Here is a 21,604-nt window from a genome sequence, read left to right as displayed (position 1 = left end):
ATGTGTACATGTATGTGCATGTATGTATATATGTGTCTGTACATGTGTGTGTATTTATGTGCATGTATGTATATGCGTGTGTGCACGTGTGTATTTGTGTGTGCATGTGTGCGTGCATACATGTGCATGTGTGTATATATATTTGCGTGTGCATGTATGCACGTATGTATTTGTGTGTGCGTGGGTGCGAGCATGTCTGTGTGTACATGTGCATGTGTGCATGGATGCACACGTGTGTTTGCACATGCATATGTGTGTGCTTGCACCGAGCAACGCACGCAGCCTGCATGGATGCAATGCACCGAGCAATGCATGCAGCCTGCATGGAGCAATGCATGGAGCAATGCATGGAGCAATACACACAGCCTGCATGGAGCAATGCATGCAGCCTGCATGGATGCAATGCACTGAGCAATGCATGCAGCCTGCATGGATGCAATGCACCCAGCAATGCACGCAGCCTGCATGGATGCAATGCACCGAGCAATGCACGCAGCCTGCATGGATGCAATGCATGGAGCAACGCATGCAGCCTGCATGGATGCAATGCACTGAGCAATGCACACAGCCTGCATGGATGCAATGCACTGAGCAACGCATGCAGTCTGCATGGATGCAATGCACTGAGCAATGCACACAGCCTGCATGGAGCAATGCATGCAGCCTGCATGGATGCAATGCACCCAGCAACGCACACAGCCTGCATGGATGCAATGCACCCAGCAATGCAGCGCCCCACGGAGGCCTTGCAGCCACGCAGTGCTCCGACAGTGCTGTGCTTTATTAAATATATTACATTTGGGTCATTAAATAAGACGGGCGGCCCCACACCCAATTGGGGGCAGCGAGGGCTGTGACAACAGCAGGACGATGCTGCTCTGCTTTGTTGTTTGGTTGGTTTGGGTTTTTCTTTTTTTGGGGGGGGGGTGGGGGGGCTCAATGCTCCTCTTTGGGTTCGTGCAGGGAGCGCTGCAGTTTCTGCAGCGATTTCTTGATGCGCAGCGCTGTGAGACGGGCTGCTGGGCTCTGGTACCAACACTCCTTCATCAGCCCCGGCAGGGCACGCAGGGCCTGGGGGCAAAGGGGGACATGGGGGTCCTGGGGTGCATGCAGGGCCTGGGGGGCAAAGGGGGACAAGGGGGGTCCTGGGGGTAAAGAGGTGATGGGGAGGACCTGGGGGGAAGAGGATGGGGGGTCCTGGGGGGAAAGGGAGGATGAGGGGGGTCCTGGGGGGAAACAGGGTCCTGGAGGTATGAAGTGCCTGGGGGCAAAGGAGGATGAGGGGGTCCTGGGGGTAAAGAGGTGATGGAGAGGACCTGGAGGGGAAAGAGAGGATGGGGGTCCTGGGGGTAAAGAGAGGACTGGAGGGTCCTGGGGGTATGAAGTGCCTGGGGGCAAAGGGGGGATGGGGGTCCTGGGGGCAAAAGGGGACAAAGGGAGGTCCTGGGGTGCACACAGGGCCTGGGGGGAAAGAGGGGACTGGAGGTATGAAGTGCCTGGGGGCAAAGGGGGATAAGGGGGGTCCTGGGGGACAAAGTGGGTCTGGGGATCCTGGGGGCAAAGGAGGATGAGGGGGTCCTGGGGGTAAAGAGGAGACTGGAGGGTCCTGGGGGGTATGAAGTGCCTGGGGGCAAAGGGGGGATGGGGGTCCTGGGGGCAAAGGAGGATGAGGGGGTCCTGGGGGTAAAGAGGTGATGGGGAGAATCTGGGGGAAAAAGAGAGGATGGGGGGTCCTGGGGGTAAAGGCAGGATGAGGGGGGTCCTGGGGGGAAAGAGGGGACTGGAGGGTCCTGGGGGGTATGAAGTGCCTGGGGGCAAAGGGGGACAAGGGGGGTCCTGGGGGACAAGGGGGGTCTGGTGATCCTGGGGGCAAAGGAGGACGAGGGGGTCCTGGGGGTAAAGAGGGGACTGGAGGGTCCTGGGGGGTATGCAGCACATGGGGGCAAAAGGAGGACTGGGGGGGTCCTGAGAGTAAAGGGGATCTGGGGTCCTGGGGGCAAAGGGAGACAGAGAGGTTCTGGGGAGCCAAGAAGGGATGAGGGGTCCTGAGGGCAAAGAGGATGAGGGGGGGTCCTGGGGGGCACAGAGCAGCTGGGGGCAAAAAGAGGTGGGATGGGGGGGGTCCTGAGGTGCAAAGGGGGGATGGGGGTCCTGGGGGCACCACCCTGCCGCATGCAGAACCCCCAGCTGTGGGCGGGAGCCTTTGGGGGAGCACGGTGCTGTGGTTCCCCAAGGGGTTCGGGGCAGCTTTAGGGGGTCCCTCTAAGGGGACACCTGGGTGTGTGTCCCCATTGCCCCCCCGGGGGTCCCACGGTTCTCACCGGGTCGGAGAAGAGGCGGTTGGGCACCGCGGGGGTCCTGTGCTCGATGCACACCACCTTCTTCATGTCCTCGAAGCTGGGATCGCTGGGCACCGCGTCGAAGAAGGGCGGGCGGTACTCCTCCACCAGCCCTATGGGGGGGACTCAGTGGGGGGGCTGGGGGGCACAGAAGCTCCAGCCCTACATGAGGGTGCGTGGGGTGCGCAGCTCTGCTGCAATATGGGGCTTCAGTGGGATGGTTTGGGGGCACAGGGGTTCCAGCGCTATGTTGGAGTGTGCTATGGGGTCTCATTGGGGTGGTCTGAGGGACATGGGGGCTCCAATCCTATATAAGGGTGCGTGGGGTACACAGCTCTGCTGCTCTATGGGGCTTCAGTGGGATGGATTGGTGGACATGGGCTCCAGCCCCATGCTGGGATGCACTATGGGGTCTCATTGGGGTGGTCTGGGGGGCACAGGGGCTCCAGCCCTATATGAGGGTGCATGGGGTGCACAGCTCTGCTGCTCTATGGGGCTTCAGTGGGATGGTTTGGGGGCATGGGGGCTCCAGTCCTATAGGAAAGCCTGTGAGGTGCTGTTCTATGGGATCTCAGTGGGATGGATTGGTGGACATGGGCTCCAGCCCCATGCTGGGATGCACTATGGGGTCTCATTGGGGTGGTCTGGGGGGCACGGGGGCTCCAGCCCTATATGAGGGTGCATGGGGTGCACAGCTCTGCTGCTCTATGGGTCTTTAATGGGATGGTTTGGGGGCACAGGGGCTCCAGTCCTATGTTGGAGTGTGCTATGGGGTCTCATTGGGGTGGTCTGGGGGGACAAGGGCTCCAGTCCTATAGGAAGGCCTGTGGGGTGCTGCTCTATGGGGCCTCACTGGGGTGGTCTGGGGGCCAGAGACTCCATCCTGATGTAGGTGTATGGGGTGCACAGCTCTGCTGCACTATGGGGTCCTATTGGGCTGGTTGTGGGGTGGGTGTCCTGCCCCATGTCGGGGTGCACTACGGGACCTCACAGGGATGGTTCAGGGGTCTCCAGAGCCGCCCCCAGCCCCTCTCCCAGCCGACCCCACCAGCTGGCCCCACTAATCCCTCTTAGCGCCTCCATCTGTCCGTACACTTTGGGTTTAACCCCCTGTCTCCCCCACCCCACACCCTCAGGGGTCCCGTTGCCCCCCAGCCTCACCCCCGCTCCCCAGCAATGCCTGGGGTCCCTATGGGGGTTTAAAGTGGGGGGTGGTGGTCACCCCATGCTCACGGCCCCACTAATTCAAACACTGACTCCAAAGGAACCCGGGGCGATCAGTGGGATTATCCCAACCAGACTGCGCCGGGGGGCCCTTCTGCTTCCGACACCCATCCATTAATTAACACCACTAATGGGCTTTGGTGCTGAACGGCAGAGGTTGGGATGAGGGGACCTCCGTGGGGACCCCGATGTCGTCCCCGCGGCCACGAGGTCCCCCTTTGGAGAGCTGCCAGCCGCTCTGGATGCTGCTTGTTTGCTAATCAGCAGCGAGCAAACAAAGCTCTGATTGAGCCTAATGGGCCCTTTAATCAGCCAGCCGGGTGCTGACACCAGATTACAGTGTTTATAATTTACGGCTAATCTGCCGGGCGAGGGGAAAAGCGGAAAAAAAAAAAAAAAAGAGGAGGAGGAGGAGGAGGGATGGAGGGATGGAGGCTGCGCTCACCATTGACGGCCGTGCGCCGGGTGATCTCCCACAGCACCAAGCCGTACGCCCAGATGTCTGTTTTCTTGTAGGATTCGAAGCAGTCGGTGCGGATCTGCTCGCTCAGCACCTCCGGGGCCATGTAGCGCTTCGTGCCCACGCGGGGGTTGTGGCCCATGTCCAGGTAGTCGCTGCCCTGGGAGTGCATGACGGCCAGACCTGGGGGTGGAGGGATGGGGGGGTGGGTGGAGGGATGGAGGGATATGGGGTTGGGTGGATATGGGGTTGGGTGGATATGGGGTTGGGTGGAGGGTTGGATGGTTGGAGGGACGGATGGAGGGATGGATGGAGGGATATGGGGTTGGGTGGATATGGGGTTGGGTGGAGGGTTGGATGGTTGGAGGGACGGATGGAGGGATGGATGGAGGGATATGGGGTTGGGTGGATATGGGGTTGGGTGGAGGGTTGGATGGTTGGAGGGATGGATGGAGGGATGGATGGAGGGATATGGGGTTGGGTGGATATGGGGTTGGGTGGAGGGTTGGATGGTTGGAGGGACAGAGGGCCAGATGAAGGGGTAGTTGGAGGGATGGAGGGTTGGTCGGATGGATGGATGAAGGGATGGATGGACTGATGGATGGAGGGATGGAGAGATATAGGGTTGGATGGAGGGTTGGAGGGTTGGAGGGATGGAGGGCTGGATGGAGGGGTAGTTGGAGGCATGGAGGATTGGTGGGATGGAGGGGTGGATGGAGGGCTGGAGGGTTGGTTGGATGGATGGATGGAGGGATGGAGAGACATGGGGTTGGATGGAGGGATGGAGAGATATGGGGTTGGGTGGAGGGTTGGATGGTTGGAGGGACAGAGGGCTGGATGGAGGGGTAGTTGGATGGATGGAGGGTTGGATGGAGGGCTGGATTGAGAGGTGTGAGGTTGGATGGGTGAATGTAGGGTTGTATGGATGGAGGGATAGAGGGTGGATGGAGGGATGGAGGGATGGAAGGTTGGATGGAGGGATGTGAGTTTGGATGAATGTAGAGTTGTATGGATGGATGTGGGGATGGATGGATGAATGTAGGGTTGGATGGATGGAGGGATGGAGGGTTGGTTGGAGGGATGGAGGGATGGAAGGATGGAGGGCTGGAGGATTGGAGGGAGGGCTGGTTGATGAATGTAGAGTTGGTTGTAGGGTTGATGGAGGGTTAGTTGGATGGGTGTAGGATTGGCTGTAGGGGTGGGTGGATGGAGGGATGTGGGGTTGGGTGGATGCAGTGTTGGATGCAGGCTTGGGTGGATGGATGGATGAGGGTTGGATGCAAGGTTGGACAGATGTAGTGTTGAAGTAGGGTTGGATGGATGGAGAGTTGGATGGGTGAATGGACAGAGGGATGGATGAACGTATGGATGGATGGACGTAGGGATGGGTGGAGGGTTGGATGGAGGAATGGATGGAGGAGTGGATGAACGTAGGGATGTCTGGATGGATGCACGGGCAGATGGTTGGCACCACGCGTCCCCATGGGGCGCACTCTCACCCAGATCGGCGATGCAGCACTGCCGGTTGCTTTTCACCAGGATGTTCCTGCTCTTCAGGTCACGGTGAGCAATAGCAGGTTTGCCCTGCGTGCCAAAGATCTCCACGTGGAGGTGGACGAGGCCGCAGATGATGGAGGCTGCCAACCCCAGGCAGGTCTCCACGTCCAGGGTTGTCCTCTGCAGGTAGTCGTAGAGCGAGCCGTTCTCGTGGTAGTGGGTGATGAGCCACAGCTGGGTGCTGGAGTTCCTCGAGGTCATATCGGAGGCGATGAAGCCTGGATGGGGAGAGCAGTGGGGTGATGGATCCACCACGACGCCAGCCCATCCCCCAGTCCTCCCACTCACCCAGGATGTTGTCGTGCCGCAGCAGCACGGTGTTGTAGATCTCGGTCTCACGGAACCACGACTGCTCATCCCGGGAGGAGAAGATCTTGACGGCCACGTTCTCCCCGTGCCACACACCTCGCCACACCTCACCATAACGCCCTTTGCCTGCCACGACCACGGCGCTGCGTCACATGGACCCCTCCAGACCCCAACCCTGACCCCATCCCAGCACTACAGAATCACAGAACTGTAGGGATCGCCTGGTCCAACCCCACGTCAGTTCCAACCATCAGTCGGGTCGCACTGTGGGGCGATGGAGGACCCTTTGTTCTTGTGTTGGGACGACCTTGGCCAACACAACCACCACCCAACCGCTCTCTCCCAGTGGGACAGGGGAGAACTCAGTGTCTTTACGGGGTTTTGGCAAACGGGGTTGGATCTCTGCTCTCCTCACCCACGCACTCCACGAGGGAGATCTGCCGGGCCACCGTGCGCTGGACAAGGAAGGGCAGCCCTGACCCACTGCCCGTGGTGCAGTCATCATTCAGCAAATCCTACAGGACCGGGACAGCAGTGGTGTGAGATGGGTGGTCACCCCACACCCCTGGGACCCCAGGAGCTTCCCCACCTCCAGCGTGCTGTCTCCCACCATGGATGCCTTCAGCATCAGGTCCGTGTCCCCCAGGTCGCTGTGCTTGAAGAGGAGCAGCCTCTTGCGGCGGTGCTGGGCCAGCTTCCAGAGGAAGAGGATGGTGAGCGCCATGAGGACGAGGAGGGTCAGCAGCGGGATGAAGATCAGCAGGAGGAGGTTGGAGAGGGAAGGAGACTGTCCCGTGGCATTTTCTCCTGGTGGGGAGGAATGGTGGGTGGGAGGATGAGGGTGGGGTTGGTCCTAGGGAGGACGTGATGCTCGGGGTTGGACGTGGAGAGGGTGGAGGTCTTGGTGCCTTGGTGCTTGGGCTTGGAAACGGGAACGGTGGAGTTTTTGGTGCTTGGGGACGGATATGGAAAGGGTGAAAGAAGGCCAAGGTCCTGGTTCTTGGGGTTTGGAATGGGAGGATGGAGGTCTTGGTGCTTCACAACTGACATGGGGAAGGCACTGGGGTCACCCATGGATGGCAGCTCTGCAGACACAACCCAAGGAGAGGCACCAGGAGGGGGCACCCATCCCACACGGGAAAAAGTGACCCTAGAAATACCGAGCCAGGAAGGGGATGACCTAGAGACCCCATCCCCACATCCCCCGTGCTCCTCAGAGGGGTCAGCCCAGAGCCCCGTACCTTTCAGGGAGACCTCCAGCTTGATGTTGCACATGCTGGTGTTGCAGCACCGGGTGCCAAAGTGCTCCGTCACGTAGGACTGGCAATTCTCCAGCAGGTGGTCCGAGAAGCAGCCTTTGTGCTGGGTGATCCTCCCTGCCTCCCTCCTCTTGCTGGCGAAGCACACCTTGCCGGTGCAGGTGGGCACGGGACAGTGTGGCACGTCGCACGCGCATTGCAGCTCATCTGCAGGCACGAGGAAATCACGTTTGTCAAAGGGTTGGGGACAACATCCATACAGTGCCGGGATGCTGTTGGCTTTGGGGTCAATGCTGTCCGTGCCAAAGAGCATCAGATCAACTTGGGACAGGCAGTAAAGGTTGGAGAGGACCGCAGGGTTGGGGATATTGTCCATTCAGCATTGGGGTGCTGTTGGCTTTGGGGTCTATGTTATCCATGCCTCGGACCGACTTGGGGCCATCAGGAGACACTGGAGGGGATCGCAGTGTCGGGGAGATCATCCACCCATCCAGCACCGGGATGCTGTTGGCTTTGGGGTCAGTGATATCCCTGCCAAAGAGCCTTGGACCAACCAGGGACCGTGCCTCCGTCGCATGGAATGCAACGAGTTGGATGAAGCCATCTGGCAGCGCACAGCTGGGGCCGCATCCTGCCCACGGGGAAAGTCAGACCCGGACCCCGGGATGTTGTTTTTGGGCTCATCCCTTTGCTGCACTCCCTCCTCCCAAATTAGCTCTGTTTTTTGGCACAGAACAAATCCCTCCTGGAAGCAGTGAGTTCAGCATGAGGGCGGCCAGACGGACAGCAGCAGGGGACAGACGGACTCCCACAGCCCCACTATGGCCCCATAGTGATTCTCATCGAGCCAAGCTTGGGGAGGGGAGGGCGATCCCAGCCTGGATCCCTGGGATTGAGGATCAGCTCCGTTTCCGAGCAGAGCGAGCGGTTGGGTTCCCCAATGGCTGCGGCTCTGCTCCCATTTTTGGCTACTCACCTGCGGCGAGGCCGAGAGAGAGGCTCAGCAGCACCAGCATGGCCCCAGCGTGGGCTCTGGGGGGCATTTTCCTGCAGGAATAAAAGGGGATGGTGGGCACAGAGCGGGGAGGAGGCAGTGGGGCATCCCTCGGGCACAGCCGTGAGTTGGGTTTGGGACGGGAGCGGTGGTTCCCGCAGGGAGGGATGTGCTGCCCAGCAGCGGAATCCAGCTCTGGGTGTCCCAGCTGTGGCTCTTCCTGGGAACAGGGTGAGGGTCCACGCATCGCTGCACCCACACAACACAAACACCCATGGGACCCCCCACACCCCACAGCTCCGCTGCCGCCCCCCAGAGCCGTTCCCACCGCTGCCTCCGCGCAAACTTTTGCTTTTCCATTCCTTTCCATTTTTTCTCCCTTTCTGACGCATTGTTTCGGGTTTCCCCCCACCCCCCCACCCCACAGACCCCACTGCAGTCCCAAACAGAGATCTTTTCTCACGGCCCATCCACGGCCCCCTCCCCCCCCCCTCGCACCCCACGCCGCTCCCTCCGCCGTCTCCCCACTGTTCCCAATATATAAACACGGCCAAAGCGCCGTTTCCTGCAATTGAAGGAGCCCTGCCCGTGGGGCCGGGACAGGAATCAAGATTGTTTAGATTCTGCCCTTGATGGGGAGAGGCGGTCACGCAAAGCCCCGCTGCAGAAGGGCTTTTCCTCCCCAAAATAGATCGCTTTGTCGGCGCTGGCGGAGAGGAAGCGGCGAGCGGAGCTCAGTGCGTCCCACTGCGCCCTGCAGGAGCTGCTCTGGGAGCGCAGAGCCGGGGGTAACGACGGAGCCGTTGCACCAACGGAGACTGCTGCAAACGCAGCTCGGTCGCCTCGATAGGTGTGCGAGGTTTGCACGCTTCTTGCACGCCTCCAGTTGCTCGTATGGTGCACAGCCCTCCTTGCGCCCCTCTCCTTGCATGCATCTCATGCAGATATCTTCTTGACCGCCTCCAGTTGCACACTTCTCACATTCCTCCCCTTGCACAGACCTCTCCTTGCACACCCCTGGTTGCACACACCTCCTTACACGCCGCTCCTTGCTCACACCTCCTTGCACGCATCTCCCTGCGTGCCTCTCCATGCACAGCTCTCCCTGCGCCCACCTCTTGCACACCTCCCCACGCACACCCATCCTTGCACGCAGCAGCACAGCAGTGCTGCACACTCCAGGCTCCGCTCTGCTCGTGCCCTCAGCCCCAGTTTGCACTCTCCCTCGCTGCACCTCATCCCAGTTGGAAACAGACCCAGAACCACAAATCCGCGCTCACCCGCACCCGAATCCATCTCCTGCCCCCCCACACGAACCCCATTGTCATGGGATGCAGCAGGAACGGGGCCAGCCCCTGATTCTGCTGAAAACCCATTGGGAAAAGCAGCTGAAACCCCACCCAAACCCCCTCACAGCCCCCAGATCTGGAGTTGCTTTGGGTACCCCCTGGTGCTAAATGCAACGGAAGCTCTACGGGAAGAAAATGGGGGTGGAGGGGGGGCTGGGGGCTGTAGGATGGCACCCAGTGACCCGCAGCATCCCAAAGGACACCCCAAACTCCCCGGCACACACCTACAGGGACGTAGGGTGGACTGTGGGACCGCACCCAGTGGCCCCATAGACCCACATAGGGCCACAGACCCATTCCCACGGCCGCCCCAAACCCCCCAGCAGGGGGAATACAGGGCGGGTTGGGGGCTGTAGGATGGCACCCAGCGACCCCATAGACCCACCAAATCCCCCAGCACTCACCTACAACATCTGGGGACGATTCCCAGCTCCGGATGCTGCATCCCAACGCCGCGCTCAGCCGGGGATGCCGGCAGCGTTACCCCACACCCCACAGATCCTCATAGGGTCACCTCTGTGCCCCCCACAAGGCTCAGCCCCGTCCCGGCCCCACTGCGAGCTCTCTGCGTTCGGGATGTGGGAGAAGTCACCAAAAACTGTTCCTCTTCACTGCCTCTTCCTGCCTGGCTCTGCTCCACCGCTCTCGGCTCATAAAGCATTTCCTATTGCTGAGCACACGGCCCTGCGCTGCCTCCCTTCCTCCCGCGCATCGGCCCCATCCTGCTCTGTGCCCTCGTGCCATTCCGGCCCTTTTCCAGCCCTTTCCCTGTGTTATCCCAAATTTCCCGGCGGGATGGAGGTGTGGGGGGGCTCTGAGGGGCGTGCAGAGCATCCGTGGGGTCCTGCGCCCACCTCAAGCGCAGCTTTGGGGTCACGGGGGGTGAGGGATGCTGCTGTCCCATTGCATCGCCATCTGTCCCGTATGGGGTTGGGGATGTGATGGGGGAGGGAAGGCGTTTCCCATCACCTGCTGCCATCACCTGAGCCCGGTGTGATGGGGATGCAGGGAGGGTGCAAACTGTGGTCACATAAGTGATGCTGAGCCCCAGCCTGGGGACAAAGGGACCCCAACGTCCCACTGGGATGCGGTCCTGTAAGGGATGCTGTGCCCCAGACCCAGGACAAAGGGACCTATGGACACATCCCGCTGTCCCCCTGTGTCACCATCCCCAGTGGCACTGGGATGCAGCCCCATAATGGACACATCCCCCGTGTGCCCCCATCCCTTACAGCACTGGGATGTGGCCCTATAGGGGATGCCGTGCTGCAGCCCCAGGACAAAGGGACCCACAGGCACAGCCCCCACATGCTACTGCTCCCCACGTGCCCCCATCCCTTATGGCACTGGGATGCGGCCCTACAAGGCTCACTGCGCTTTGGGCCCAGGACAAAGGGACCCCATGTGCCCCCACCCCTGCCCGTCTGCACCCCTGGGACTCACCCATCGCGGCCGTTCCCACAGTGCAGGCAGAGGAAGCGCTCCTTCCCCTTTTGCTGCCCCCAGGGTTGCAGTTTCGATCACCCCAGATGGGGTCACACCCCCCCCCCCCGTGCCCTCCCCATATCACAGCCTCACTTTGCTCCTTCCAGACCCCCCTGCACCCTCTCCCCTAAGCAAAAGCAGAGCCTGAGCCCCGTTCCCCATAACACCACAAACCCAAACCGCACCGTGAGCCCCAAATAACCACAGCACGACCCCAACCCACAGCACGACCCCTCCCAGAGCCCCCCCCCCCCGCAGTTCCCCCCCCCCCGGCAGCACAGCTCCGCCGCAGCGCTTTGAGGTCCCTCTGCTATCTCACAGATCTCCCAAAAGAGGAAGTTTTGTTGTTTGACGGCGACACAAAGCCGCCACCACCAAACCCACAGCAACCACAGGGGGGGTCCCAGCAGAACCTCCCCCCCCGTGGGTCACCATGGGGTGGGCGATGGGAGTTTGGCACCAGAGCAGCAGCATCCCTGGGAGTGGCTGAGCGAAAATGCGCCCAAGGAGCAGAACCTGGATCAGCCCCACTGACCCCAGAGGGAAAAGGGCGAAGACCCCGCTGCCCCTCTTTGCATTTTTGGGTTTGGTTTGCAGCTCTGAGCTCAGCGCCCCGCATCCATGCTCCCGGTGCATCACAGCTGGGGAGCAAACCCAGCAAAAAGCAGCTGCATGGCTTGCGTGGGTCCCCAGGGGGAGGGAGGGTGCAGGAGAAGGGTCCTGGGGTCGCTCTTCCCTGAGCTGTTGGGTTGTCCCATATGGGAGATGCCCCCTGCAGCCCCGGGGTTCAGTTGTTGAATCGATGCTGTTAACGTGGCGAACTCTTCTGCTTTAATAACAGTCAGATTCCATCAGATCTGTGAGACCAAAGAGGCAAAAAAAAAGCCCCCAAACCCCCCAAAATCCCAACCCAGAACACAGCCCCTCCATCAGGATCCCACCCACCACCACCAGATCCGAAGCGACAGCACGAGGGCGGGGGGCCACCCCAAAACCTCCAGCAGAAGAGCGGTCCGCACGGTGACCCCCCCCCCCCCCCACCTCAGCGCCCCTTTTTCCCCTTTTTCCTCTTCTTTTCCCCCTCTGCCTCCTCGGCCGCTCGCTTCTCCTCCTTCAGCTCCTTGTACCTCCATTTGGGGGGCTGTAACAGCGCCTTGTCGCGGCCACGGGGTCTCCTCTCCCTCCCGCACGCCGGCGGCGAGCTGGCTTTGCTCAGCTTGATCCTGGGCACTCGATCCCCAGGGAAGATGCAGTTGGCACGGAGCAGCCGGGGGAGGAAGCCCAGGAGGCGGTGACGGCGCGGTGCCATCTCCAGCACCGCTCGGTCCAACGCAACTTGGCCATTGCCAACTTGTTGGCTGTGCCCTTCCAGTTGGCCGTGCCCTTCCAGTTGGTTGTGCCCCACCAGTCTGCCATGCCCTTCCAGTTGGCCATGCCCCACCAGTTGGCCATGCCCTTCCAGTTGGCCATGCCCCTCCAGTTGGCCATTACACGATGCCTTTCCAGTGCCCGGCTCCTGGAGGATCTCCGCCACCGAAAGCCTCCGCTTGCCCACTTCGGGTGGGCTATCAGGGCAGATGGTTTGGCAAGCGGTGCTCACAAAGGGGCTGGCGAGGGAGGTGGTCATCCTCACCATGTGGTCCAACACGCCGTCCTCCTCCGGGTCGCGGGGGATGCGGAAGGTGAAGAGGGAGCGGATTTTCTCTGCTAGCCGTTGGCTGCGGGATTTGGGGCTCAGGGCTTTGGCCACCAGCCCGGCCAGCGCCGGCCACTCGGGGAGGTAACGGGTGCCAAACTGCTCGGCCCGTGGGCGCCGGAGGAGGGTCCGGATACGGACAGTGGTCTCAAAACGGCCGGTGAAGGCGGCCCACTCCCTGGCTGTCTTCCCTTTGATGGGGTCAACGGCGTGCAGGTCGGCTCCTGGGGGCAGGAGGATGACAGAAGGGTCACCAAAGTGAAACTGCAGCATCAGCACGAGGATCCCAGCCACCCCTCAGACCGCCATGGAGCTCATGGGATGGTTGGGTCAGAAGGGTCCTTAAGGATCACGGAACCACGGGGTGGTTGGGTAGGAAGGGACCTTAAAGACCTCAAGGCCATGGGATGGTTGGGTTGGAAAGGTCCTTAAAGATCATAGAACTACAAGATGGTTGGGTTGGAAAGGTCCTTAAAGGTCATGGAACCATGGGATGGTTGGGTTGGAAAGGTCCTCAAAGATCACAGAACCATGGGATGGTTGGGTTGGAAAGGTCCTTAAAGATCCCAAAGCCATGGGATGGTTGGGTTGGAAAGGTCTTTAAAGGTCATGGAACCATGGAATCATAGAGTGGGTTGGGTTGGAAGGGTCCTTAAAGATCATAGAACTATGGGATGGTTGGGTTGGAAAGGTCCTTAAAGATCATAGAACCATGGGATGGTTGGGTTGGAAGGGTCCTTAAAGATCATAGAACCACGGGATGGTTGGGTTGGAAAAGTTGGGTTGGGAAGGTCCTTAAAGATCACAGAACCATGGGATGGTTGGGTTGGAAAGGTCCTTAAAGCTCAAAGAACCACGGGATGGTTGGGTTGGAAAGGTCCTTAAAGATCATAGAACTACAAGATGGTTGGGTTGGAAAGGTCCTTAAAGGTCATGGAACCATGGGATGGTTGGGTTGGAAAGGTCCTCAAAGATCACAGAACCATGGGATGGTTGGGTTGGAAAGGTCCTTAAAGATCCCAAAGCCATGGGATGGTTGGGTTGGAAAGGTCTTTAAAGGTCATGGAACCATGGAATCATAGAGTGGGTTGGGTTGGAAGGGTCCTTAAAGATCATAGAACTATGGGATGGTTGGGTTGGAAAGGTCCTTAAAGATCATAGAACCATGGGATGGTTGGGTTGGAAGGGTCCTTAAAGATCATAGAACCACGGGATGGTTGGGTTGGAAAAGTTGGGTTGGGAAGGTCCTTAAAGATCACAGAACCATGGGATGGTTGGGTTGGAAAGGTCCTTAAAGCTCAAAGAACCACGGGATGGTTGGGTTGGAAAGGTCCTTAGGATCACGGAACCACAGAACGGGTTGGGTTCAGGTGTCCTTAAGCCCCGCGCCCCCACATCAATGTGCCCAGGTCCCCCTCCTCAGCCCCCAGCACCCCGGGGTGGGGCACCCACACCTCAGAGTTGTTCCCGTGGGTCTCACCTGCCAGCAGCAGCGCGGTCACGCAGTCGTGCTGGCCCTGCACCGCCGCCTTCATCAGCGCCGTCAGCCCGCGGGCATCGCGCCGCTCCACGTCCAGCGCCGGGAAGTAATTCAGGAGGTAATTAACGATGGTGATGTGCCCTTAGCAGCAGAGAAAACACCTTTTTTTTTTGTGCTTAATGAGGGATCCTTCTTGACCCCCGTGTTGTTTTCCTACCATCCCAGCCCACCCGGGGGCTGTGCTGCCCACCTGCCTGCGCGGCCATCATCAGCGCCGTGTTGCCCTCCGTGTCCTGCTGGTTGACATCCACGTAGGGGCAGTGCCGGAGGAGGGGCACGATGTCCACGAAGCCCCGGCAGCAGGCGACCATCAGCCCGTTCTGTTTGGGGCCAGCGCTCCGTTCGGGACCTCCACCCCACACCCCGAACCCCAAAGTGGGGAGGTTGTGCCCCACGGATCCGTGCAGCCCCACTGAATGGTGCCAGGGGGATCCCGACCCCACGGGGCTTTGCCATCCCATCCCTGCCAATCCAGCATCCTTTGGGATCGGCCCGTTCCCAGCAGGTGTCCCCATTCCCAGAGCAGGGGAGGAAGGGGAAGTTCTGCCCCACTGATCCCCGCAACCCTACTGCATGGTGACCGGGAGACCCCGACCCCCCATGGCTCTGCCATCCCATCCCTCCTGCCCCCCAAGTTCTGCCCCACGGCTTCATACAACCCCTGGAGACCCCAACCCCCCATGGCTCTGGGATCCCACCCCTCCTACCCCCAAATTCTGCCCCATGGAGCCATGCACACCCTGGAGACCCCAACCCCCCATGACTCTGCCATCCCATCCCTCCTGCCCCCCAAGTTCTGCCCCACCAGTTTCTGCCCCATGGCTTCATACAACCCCTGGAGACCCCAACTCCCCATGGCTGCCATCCCATCCCTCCTGCCCCCCTAAGTTCTGCCCCACGGCTTCATACAACCCCTGGAGACCCCAACCCCCCATGGCTGCCATCCCATCCCTCCTGCCCCCCAGGTTGCGCCTCATGAACCCACGCAAACCCTGGAGACCCCACCCCCCCCACGGCTCTGGGATCCCACCCCTCCTCCTTCAGCATCCTCCAGGACCCCCCCAGAACCCCCCCCTCCCCCCCACTCACCCTGCCATTGATGTCCAGCTCTGTGGCCTCCCCTCTGCCCACCCCACACCGCAGCCGTTCCCGCAGCAGCTGGGCATCGTTGCGCACGCAGCACTGATACAAACTCAGCTCCCCAGACCCCCCAACCCCGCGTGGGGGCTCCGAGGAGGGATAGACTGAATCATCAGAGCAGATGCTGCTGCTGTCCGAGGGCTCCAAGCCGGCGCTGGAATCGTCTTCATCCTCCTCATCCTCGTAGTGCAGCTCAGGCTCGGGGGCTGCAGCGCTCCCTGCTCCGCTGCGCTCATCGGTCATCGGGGCTGCGGGGGTCCTGGGCTCAGTGCCGGCTGTATGGGCACAGTGTGGGGTGGGGGCTCACGGTCCCAAACTGACCCCAGTGTGGGAATCGGGAGCACGAGACGGGCAGGGAATGGGGCAAAAACCCAACCCCATAGCGGCCCTGTGTGGGGCAGCAAAGCCCCTTCTGGGGGCAGCTATAGGGCAGCAAACAGAGCTGCACCCACGGCAGCTATAGGGTGAACAGAGCTGCACCCACAGCAGCTATAGGGTGAACAGAGCTGATCCCTACAGCCCCAGCAGCCATAGGGCAGCTATAGGGCAGCTATAGGGCAGAGCTGCACTTATAGCAGCTCTAGGGCAGCTCTAGGGCAGCAAACAGAGCTGCACCCACAGCAGCTATAGGGCAGCTATAGGGCAGAGCTGCACCCACGGCAGCTATAGGGCAGCTATAGGGCAGCAAACAGAGCTGCACCCCCAGCAGCCATAGGGCAGCCATAGGGCAGAGCTGCACCCACGGCAGCTATAGGGCAGCTATAGGGCAGCTATAGGGCAGCTATAGGGCAGCTATAGGGCAGAGCTGCACCCACAGCAGCTATAGGGCAGAGCTGTGCCTACAGCAGCCATAGGGTGAACAGAGCTGCTCCCTGCACCCCCAGCACCCTCAGGGCAGCTATAGGGCAGAGCTGCACCCCCAGCAGCTATAGGGCAGCTATGGGGCAGCTCTAGGGCAGAGCTGCACCCACGGCAGCTATAGGGCAGCTCTAGGGCAGCTCTAGGGCAGCTCTAGGGCAGCTCTAGGGCAGCTCTAGGGCAGAGCTGCACCCACGGCAGCTATAGGGCAGCTATAGGGCAGCTATAGGGCAGAGCTGCACCCATGGCAGCTATAGGGCAGCTATAGGGCAGCTATAGGGCAGCTATAGGGCAGCCATGGGGCAGCCATGGGGCAGCCATGGGGCAGAGCTGCACCCATGGCAGCTCTAGGGCAGCTCTGCACCCCCAGTTCCCAGAGCAGCAGCCCAGGAACCCGCAGCACCGCGTGGGGCCACCAGGCTGCACTTCAACCTTTTGCTGCTCAGCTCCCGAGCCCAGAAGTGACCTCAGCTGCGCACGGCGGAGCACGAAGGAATTCCTTGCAGCTCCCTTCAGCCTCCCATCCCTCCCCAAAGCCCCCAGTGGGGGCACGCAGCCTCACCTGGGGATGCTCACAGCTTCGCTTCAGGTTCCTCGTGGGCTGCAGACCATTCCTGCTCCCACCAGGGAAAAAACCCCCCTGTGTCCCCCCCCCGACCCCCCCCCAACGTCCTGGATGGGGTGCAGCCTTTGCACGCCCCTGCCTGTGATTCCTCTCCCGTTGCCCTGGGCTCAGCCTCTCCGGATCCCTTAATTCCACCTGCTGCCAAAAATGGCTCCATCCATCCTGAGACGGATCAGGGCAGGATTTAACAGCCTGAGCTGCGCGATCCGGGCCTGGGGGGGGGGGTTGAGGGGGTCACACCATAGGGCTGCTCCATAACCCCCCCCCAGCCCAGCTCAGCTCGGCCCAAAGCCCCCCCCCTGCTTCCCTCCACGTGGTTTCACTGCTGGGGTCAACCTGGGAAGCCGGCAAATTTCTGCCTTGCAATGGTGAAGCTAATTAAGGTGCGCTAATTAAATTCTGACAATCCTTTTGGAGCCGTGCTTTAAAGCCGTGCATGCAGCTGCAAAGCTGCCATCCGTGGGGCTGCAAGGGGTTGCAAGCATTGCAGGGGGTTGCAGGAGCTGCAAGGGGTTGCAAGAGCTGAAGGGGGTACAGGAGCTGCAAAGCATTGCAAGAGCTGCAAGGGGCTGCAAGTGTTGCAAGGGGTTGCAAGAGCTGCAAGGTTTGCAAGAGCTGCAAGGGGTCACAAGTGTTGCAAGGGGTCGCAAGTGTTGCAGGGGGTTGCAAGAGCTGCAAAGCATTGCAGGAGCTGCAAGGGGTTGCAAAAGCTGCAAAGGGTTGCAAAAGCTGCAAAGGGTTGCAAGAGCTGCAAGGGTTGCAAGAGCTGCAAGGGGTTGCGAGAGCTGCAAAGGGTTGCAAGTGTTGCAAGGGGTTGCAAGAACTGCAAAGCACTGCAAGAGCTGCAAGGGGTTGCAAGTGTTGCAGGGGTTTGCAAGAGCTGCAAGGGGTTGCAAGAGCTGCAAGGGGTCGCAAGTGTTGCAAGGGGTTGCAAGAACTGCAAAGCACTGCAAGAGCTGCAAGGGGTTGCAAGTGTTACAGGGGGTTGCAAGAGCTGCAAAGCATTGCAGGAGCTGCAAAGGGTTGCAAGAACTGCAAGGGGTTGCAAGCATTACAGAGGGTTGCAGGAGCTGCAAGTGTTGCAGGAGCTGCCGGCGGGACACCCCTGATTTTCCCCCGCAGTTTCATGGTTGATGGGATCCGAGTGTTTCCATGGTGGGGGAGGAGTTGGGGGGCAGGGCGAATTCTGCCCTGGTTCTCATGGAAAAAGGCCCAAAGGCCCCGAAGCGAAGCTCTGCTCCCGGAGCGGATCCCGAAGGTCGCTGTGCTCACAGCCCCCGCAGGAGCAGCAGATCCCACCGGGACCCGGCTGTGTGCCCACAACGCCCCCGTATCCCTTCCAGGACCCAAACCCCCAAAATCCCCCTGATTTCAGTCTCTCTGAGGTGTTCCCGTGTCTCTTCCAGGACCCAACCCCCCCCCAAAATCCCCCCAAGTTCTGTACCCCCAAAGTGTCCCCATGTCCCTTCCAGGACCTGCCCCCCCCCAGCCCCCATGGATTCAGTGTCTCTGTGGTGTCCCTATGTCCCTTCCAGGACCCGGAGCCCCCAACACCCCTCAATTCTGTGTTTTTGAAGAGTCTCTATGACTCTTCCAGGACCTGGACCCCAAATAATCCCCCATTGGATTCTGTGCCCCTGAAGTGTCCCCATAGCCCTGCCAGGACCCAGACCCGCAAAATCTCCTTCAAATTCAGAGTCCCCAAAGTGCCCCAATGTCCCTTCCAGGACCCAAACCCTCAAGCCCGTGGATTCTGTCTCTCTGAGGTGTCTCCATATCCCTTCCAGGACCCAGAGCCCATAACCCCCCCTTAAGAACCTCTATGACTCTTCCAGGACCCAGACCCCCAAAAGTTCAGTGTCCCTGTAGTTCCCCCATGTCCCTTCCAGGACCCAGACCCCATAACCCCCCTTTAAGAAGCCCTATGACTCTTCCAGGACCCAGACCCCCAAAAGTTCAGTGTCCCTTCCAGGACCCAGAGCCCAAAATCCCCCCCATTGGATCCTATAACCCCAAAGTGTCCTCATTGTCCCTTCCAGGACCTGGACCCCATAACCTCCCTTTAAGAACCCCTATGACTCTTCCAGGACTCCCAAATCCCCCATTGGATTCTATGTCCCCAAAGTGTCCCCAGTGTCCCTTCCAGGACCTGGACCCAAAATCCCCCACGGGCTTCAGTGTCCCAAAAGTGTCACCATATCCCTTCCAGGACCCAGATCTCAAAAAGCTCCCCCAAATTCAGTGTGCCTGAAGTGTCCCCATTGTCCCTTCCAGGACCCAGACCCCCAAATCCCCCCCATTGGATCCTATAACCCCAAAGTGTCCCCATCGTCCCTTCCAGGACCCAGACCCCACAACCCCCCTTTAAGAAGCCCTATGACTCTTCCAGGACCCAGACCCCCAAATGCTCAGTGTCCCTTCCAGGACCCAGAGCCCAAAATCCCCCATTGGATTCTATAACCCCAAAGTGTCCCCATTGTCCCTTCCAGGACCCAGACCCCATAACTCCCCTTTAAGAAGTGCTATTACTCTTCCAGGACCCAGACCTCCAAAAGCTCAGTGTCCCTGTAGTACCCCCATTTTCCCTTCCAGGACCCAGACCCCATAACCCCCCCTTAAGAAGCCCTATGACTCTTCCAGGACCCAGACCCCCAAATGCTCAGTGTCCCTTCCAGGACCCGGACCCCCAAAAGCTCAGTGTCCCTTCCAGGACCCGGACCCCATACCCCCCCCCCATTGTTTTCTACACCCCCGAAACGTCCCCATTTTCCCTTCCAGGACCCGGACCCCCAACCCCCGCAGTTCCCCCCCCCGCCCCCCATTGGATCCCATTGATCCCTTCTGGCTCTTATGGGGTCACCGGGGGTCCCTGAGCCGCAGCGCTGCGCGCTGAGCCGGGCGCGTGAGGTCAGGGGGTGGGATTTGGGGGGGGGGGGGGGGGAGATGCGCGCTCCCCCTCCCCCGGCAGCGCTGTCACGCGTGGGGCCGCGGGGACGCGCGTGGGGCCGGGGCGCAGAACCGCCCGCTGCCGCCAGGGGGCGCCGGAGAGCGGAGGACTGGAGGAATGGGGGGGGGAGGGGGATATGGGGGGGTTTTGGGGGGGGGATTTTGGGATATGGGGAGAGGGGGGGATATGAGGGGGGACGGTGGGGATGTAGGGGGGATTGGGGGGGTATGGGGGGGGTTTGGGGGGGTATAGGGGGATATGGGGGGTATTGGGGGGGAGGGGGGCTTGCGGAGGTATTTGGGGCGTATGGGGGGTATTGGGGGTGTGGGGGGGACATATGGGAGTATTGGGGGGTATGGGGGAGAGGGGGAGTATATGGGGGATATTGGGGGGGTATGGGGGGTATGGGGTGGGGGTATATGGGGGGGTATTTGGGGGATATGGGGGGCATTGGGGAGTATGGGGGGGACATATGGGAGTAGTGGGGGGATACGGGGGGGATTGGGGGGTATGGGGGGTTATGGGAAGGGAAGGGATATGGGGGGTATTTGGGGGGCATGGGGGGACATATGGGAGTATTGGGGGTATGGGGGAGAGGGGGAGTATATGGGGGGTATTGGGGGGGTATGGGGGGTATGGGGTGGGGGGATATGGGGGGGTATTTGGGGGATATAGGGGGTATAGGGGAGTATGGGGGGACATATGGGAGTATTGGGGGGTATGGGGGGGGAAGGGATATGGGGGGATATTTGGGGGGCAAGGGGGGGACGTATGGGAGTATTGGGGGTATGGGGGGTATTGGGGGGATATAGGGGGGTATGGGGTGGAGGGGGACATGAGGGGGTATTTGGGGGATATGGGGGGCATTGGGGAGTATGGGGGGGACATATGGGAGTATTGGGGGGTATGGGGGAGAGGGGGAGTATATGGGGGATATTGGGGGGGGTATGGGGGGTATGGGGTGGGGGGATATGGGGGGGTATTTGGGGGATATAGGGGGTATTGGGGAGTATGGGGGGATATATGAAAGTATTGGGGGCTATGGGGGAGGGGGAGAGTATGGGGGATATTGGGGGGGAGGGGTATATGAGGGGGTATTGGGAGGATATGGGGGGTACTGGGGGGGTATTGGGGGGCATGGGGGAGGAGGAGGGTTATGGGGGGGGACTGAGGGGTATGGGGGGGATGTGGGGGGGATGGTTATCACTGCGGTGGAACGGTCCCAGGCGTGATAACACCCCCCCTCCCCCCCACCCCCATAACCCATGGGGACACCACAGACCCATGGGGACACCATGGACCTCTAGGGACACCCATAGAGACACCACAGACCCTTAGGGACACCATGGACCCATAGGGACCCCACAGACCCATGGGGACACCCATAGGGACACTACAGACCCTTAGGGACACCACAGACCTATAGGGACACCCATAGGGACACCATAGACCCATGGGGACACCACGGACCTATAGGGTCACCATAGACCTATAGGGACACCCATAGGGACACCCACAGGGACACCACAGACCCTTAGGAACACCACGGACCACGGGGACCCATTGGGGGCACCCATAGGGACACCACAGACCCATAGGGGCACCACAGACCCTTAGGGACACCATGGACCCATAGGGACACCACTGACCCATGGGGACACCACAGACCTATAGGGACACCCATAGGGACACCCATAGGGACACCCCAGACCCCTGGGGACCCCCCTGCAGCATCCCTCGCTCTCCCATTGAACCCAGGGGCTTTAAATCACTGCTGACGCCCGGGAGCAGCAGCGCAGGTTGGGGGGGGCGGGGGGGGGTG

General features: G+C 60.5%; 2 protein-coding genes across 3 annotated transcripts; both read right to left on the bottom strand.

Annotated features, from left to right (window-relative positions):
• Positions 1 to 763: 763 nt before the first annotated feature.
• On the bottom strand, positions 764 to 10,901 carry ACVRL1 (activin A receptor like type 1). Its single transcript, XM_090128490.1, has 10 exons — positions 9,896 to 10,901; positions 8,125 to 8,195; positions 7,131 to 7,355; positions 6,479 to 6,696; positions 6,305 to 6,404; positions 5,869 to 6,015; positions 5,523 to 5,798; positions 4,009 to 4,206; positions 2,322 to 2,452; positions 764 to 1,071 (listed from the first exon to the last, which is right to left on the bottom strand). The coding sequence occupies exons 1-10, from the start codon at positions 9,934 to 9,936 to the stop codon at positions 937 to 939; spliced, it is 1,542 nt and encodes a 513-aa protein (XP_089984616.1). The 5' UTR covers positions 9,937 to 10,901; the 3' UTR covers positions 764 to 936.
• A 450-nt stretch (positions 10,902 to 11,351) lies between these two features.
• On the bottom strand, positions 11,352 to 18,162 carry ANKRD33 (ankyrin repeat domain 33). Of its 2 annotated transcripts, none has more exons than XM_031609795.2 (5): positions 16,773 to 18,162; positions 15,302 to 15,627; positions 14,403 to 14,532; positions 14,153 to 14,293; positions 11,352 to 12,896 (listed from the first exon to the last, which is right to left on the bottom strand). In XM_031609795.2, exons 2-5 carry the CDS (start codon positions 15,593 to 15,595, stop codon positions 12,019 to 12,021), a joined length of 1,443 nt encoding a protein of 480 aa, XP_031465655.2. In that variant the 5' UTR covers positions 15,596 to 15,627; positions 16,773 to 18,162; the 3' UTR covers positions 11,352 to 12,018. The 2 variants fall into 2 exon arrangements, with proteins under 2 accessions (XP_031465655.2, XP_089984618.1); XM_090128492.1 differs by having other exon boundaries at positions 15,302 to 15,600.
• Between the last annotated feature and the right edge of the window lie 3,442 nt (positions 18,163 to 21,604).

Source organism: Phasianus colchicus, chromosome 33, assembly GCF_987193195.1.
Source record: "Phasianus colchicus chromosome 33, bPhaCol1.hap1.1, whole genome shotgun sequence".
Taxonomy (NCBI): domain Eukaryota; kingdom Metazoa; phylum Chordata; class Aves; order Galliformes; family Phasianidae; genus Phasianus; species Phasianus colchicus.
Note: the sequence above shows the minus strand (reverse complement) of the source record. Positions and strands in the feature narration are given on the sequence as shown.

Coding starts and splice junctions, on each gene's coding strand:
- ACVRL1 (XM_090128490.1), bottom strand. CDS start 9,936: ATGCAGCATCCGGAGCTGGGAATCGTCCCCAGATGTTGTAG. Junction 6,405..6,478: donor TGGGAGACAGCACGCTGGAG/GTGGGGAAGCTC, acceptor CCGGTCCTGTAG/GATTTGCTGAATGATGACTG. Junction 4,207..5,522: donor GTGCTGCATCGCCGATCTGG/GTGAGAGTGCGC, acceptor CTCCACCCCCAG/GTCTGGCCGTCATGCACTCC.
- ANKRD33 (XM_031609795.2), bottom strand. CDS start 15,595: ATGACCGATGAGCGCAGCGGAGCAGGGAGCGCTGCAGCCCCCGAGCCT. Junction 14,294..14,402: donor GATGATGGCCGCGCAGGCAG/GTGGGCAGCACA, acceptor TCTGCTGCTAAG/GGCACATCACCATCGTTAAT. Junction 12,897..14,152: donor GACCGCGCTGCTGCTGGCAG/GTGAGACCCACG, acceptor TCCTGCCCCCAG/GAGCCGACCTGCACGCCGTT.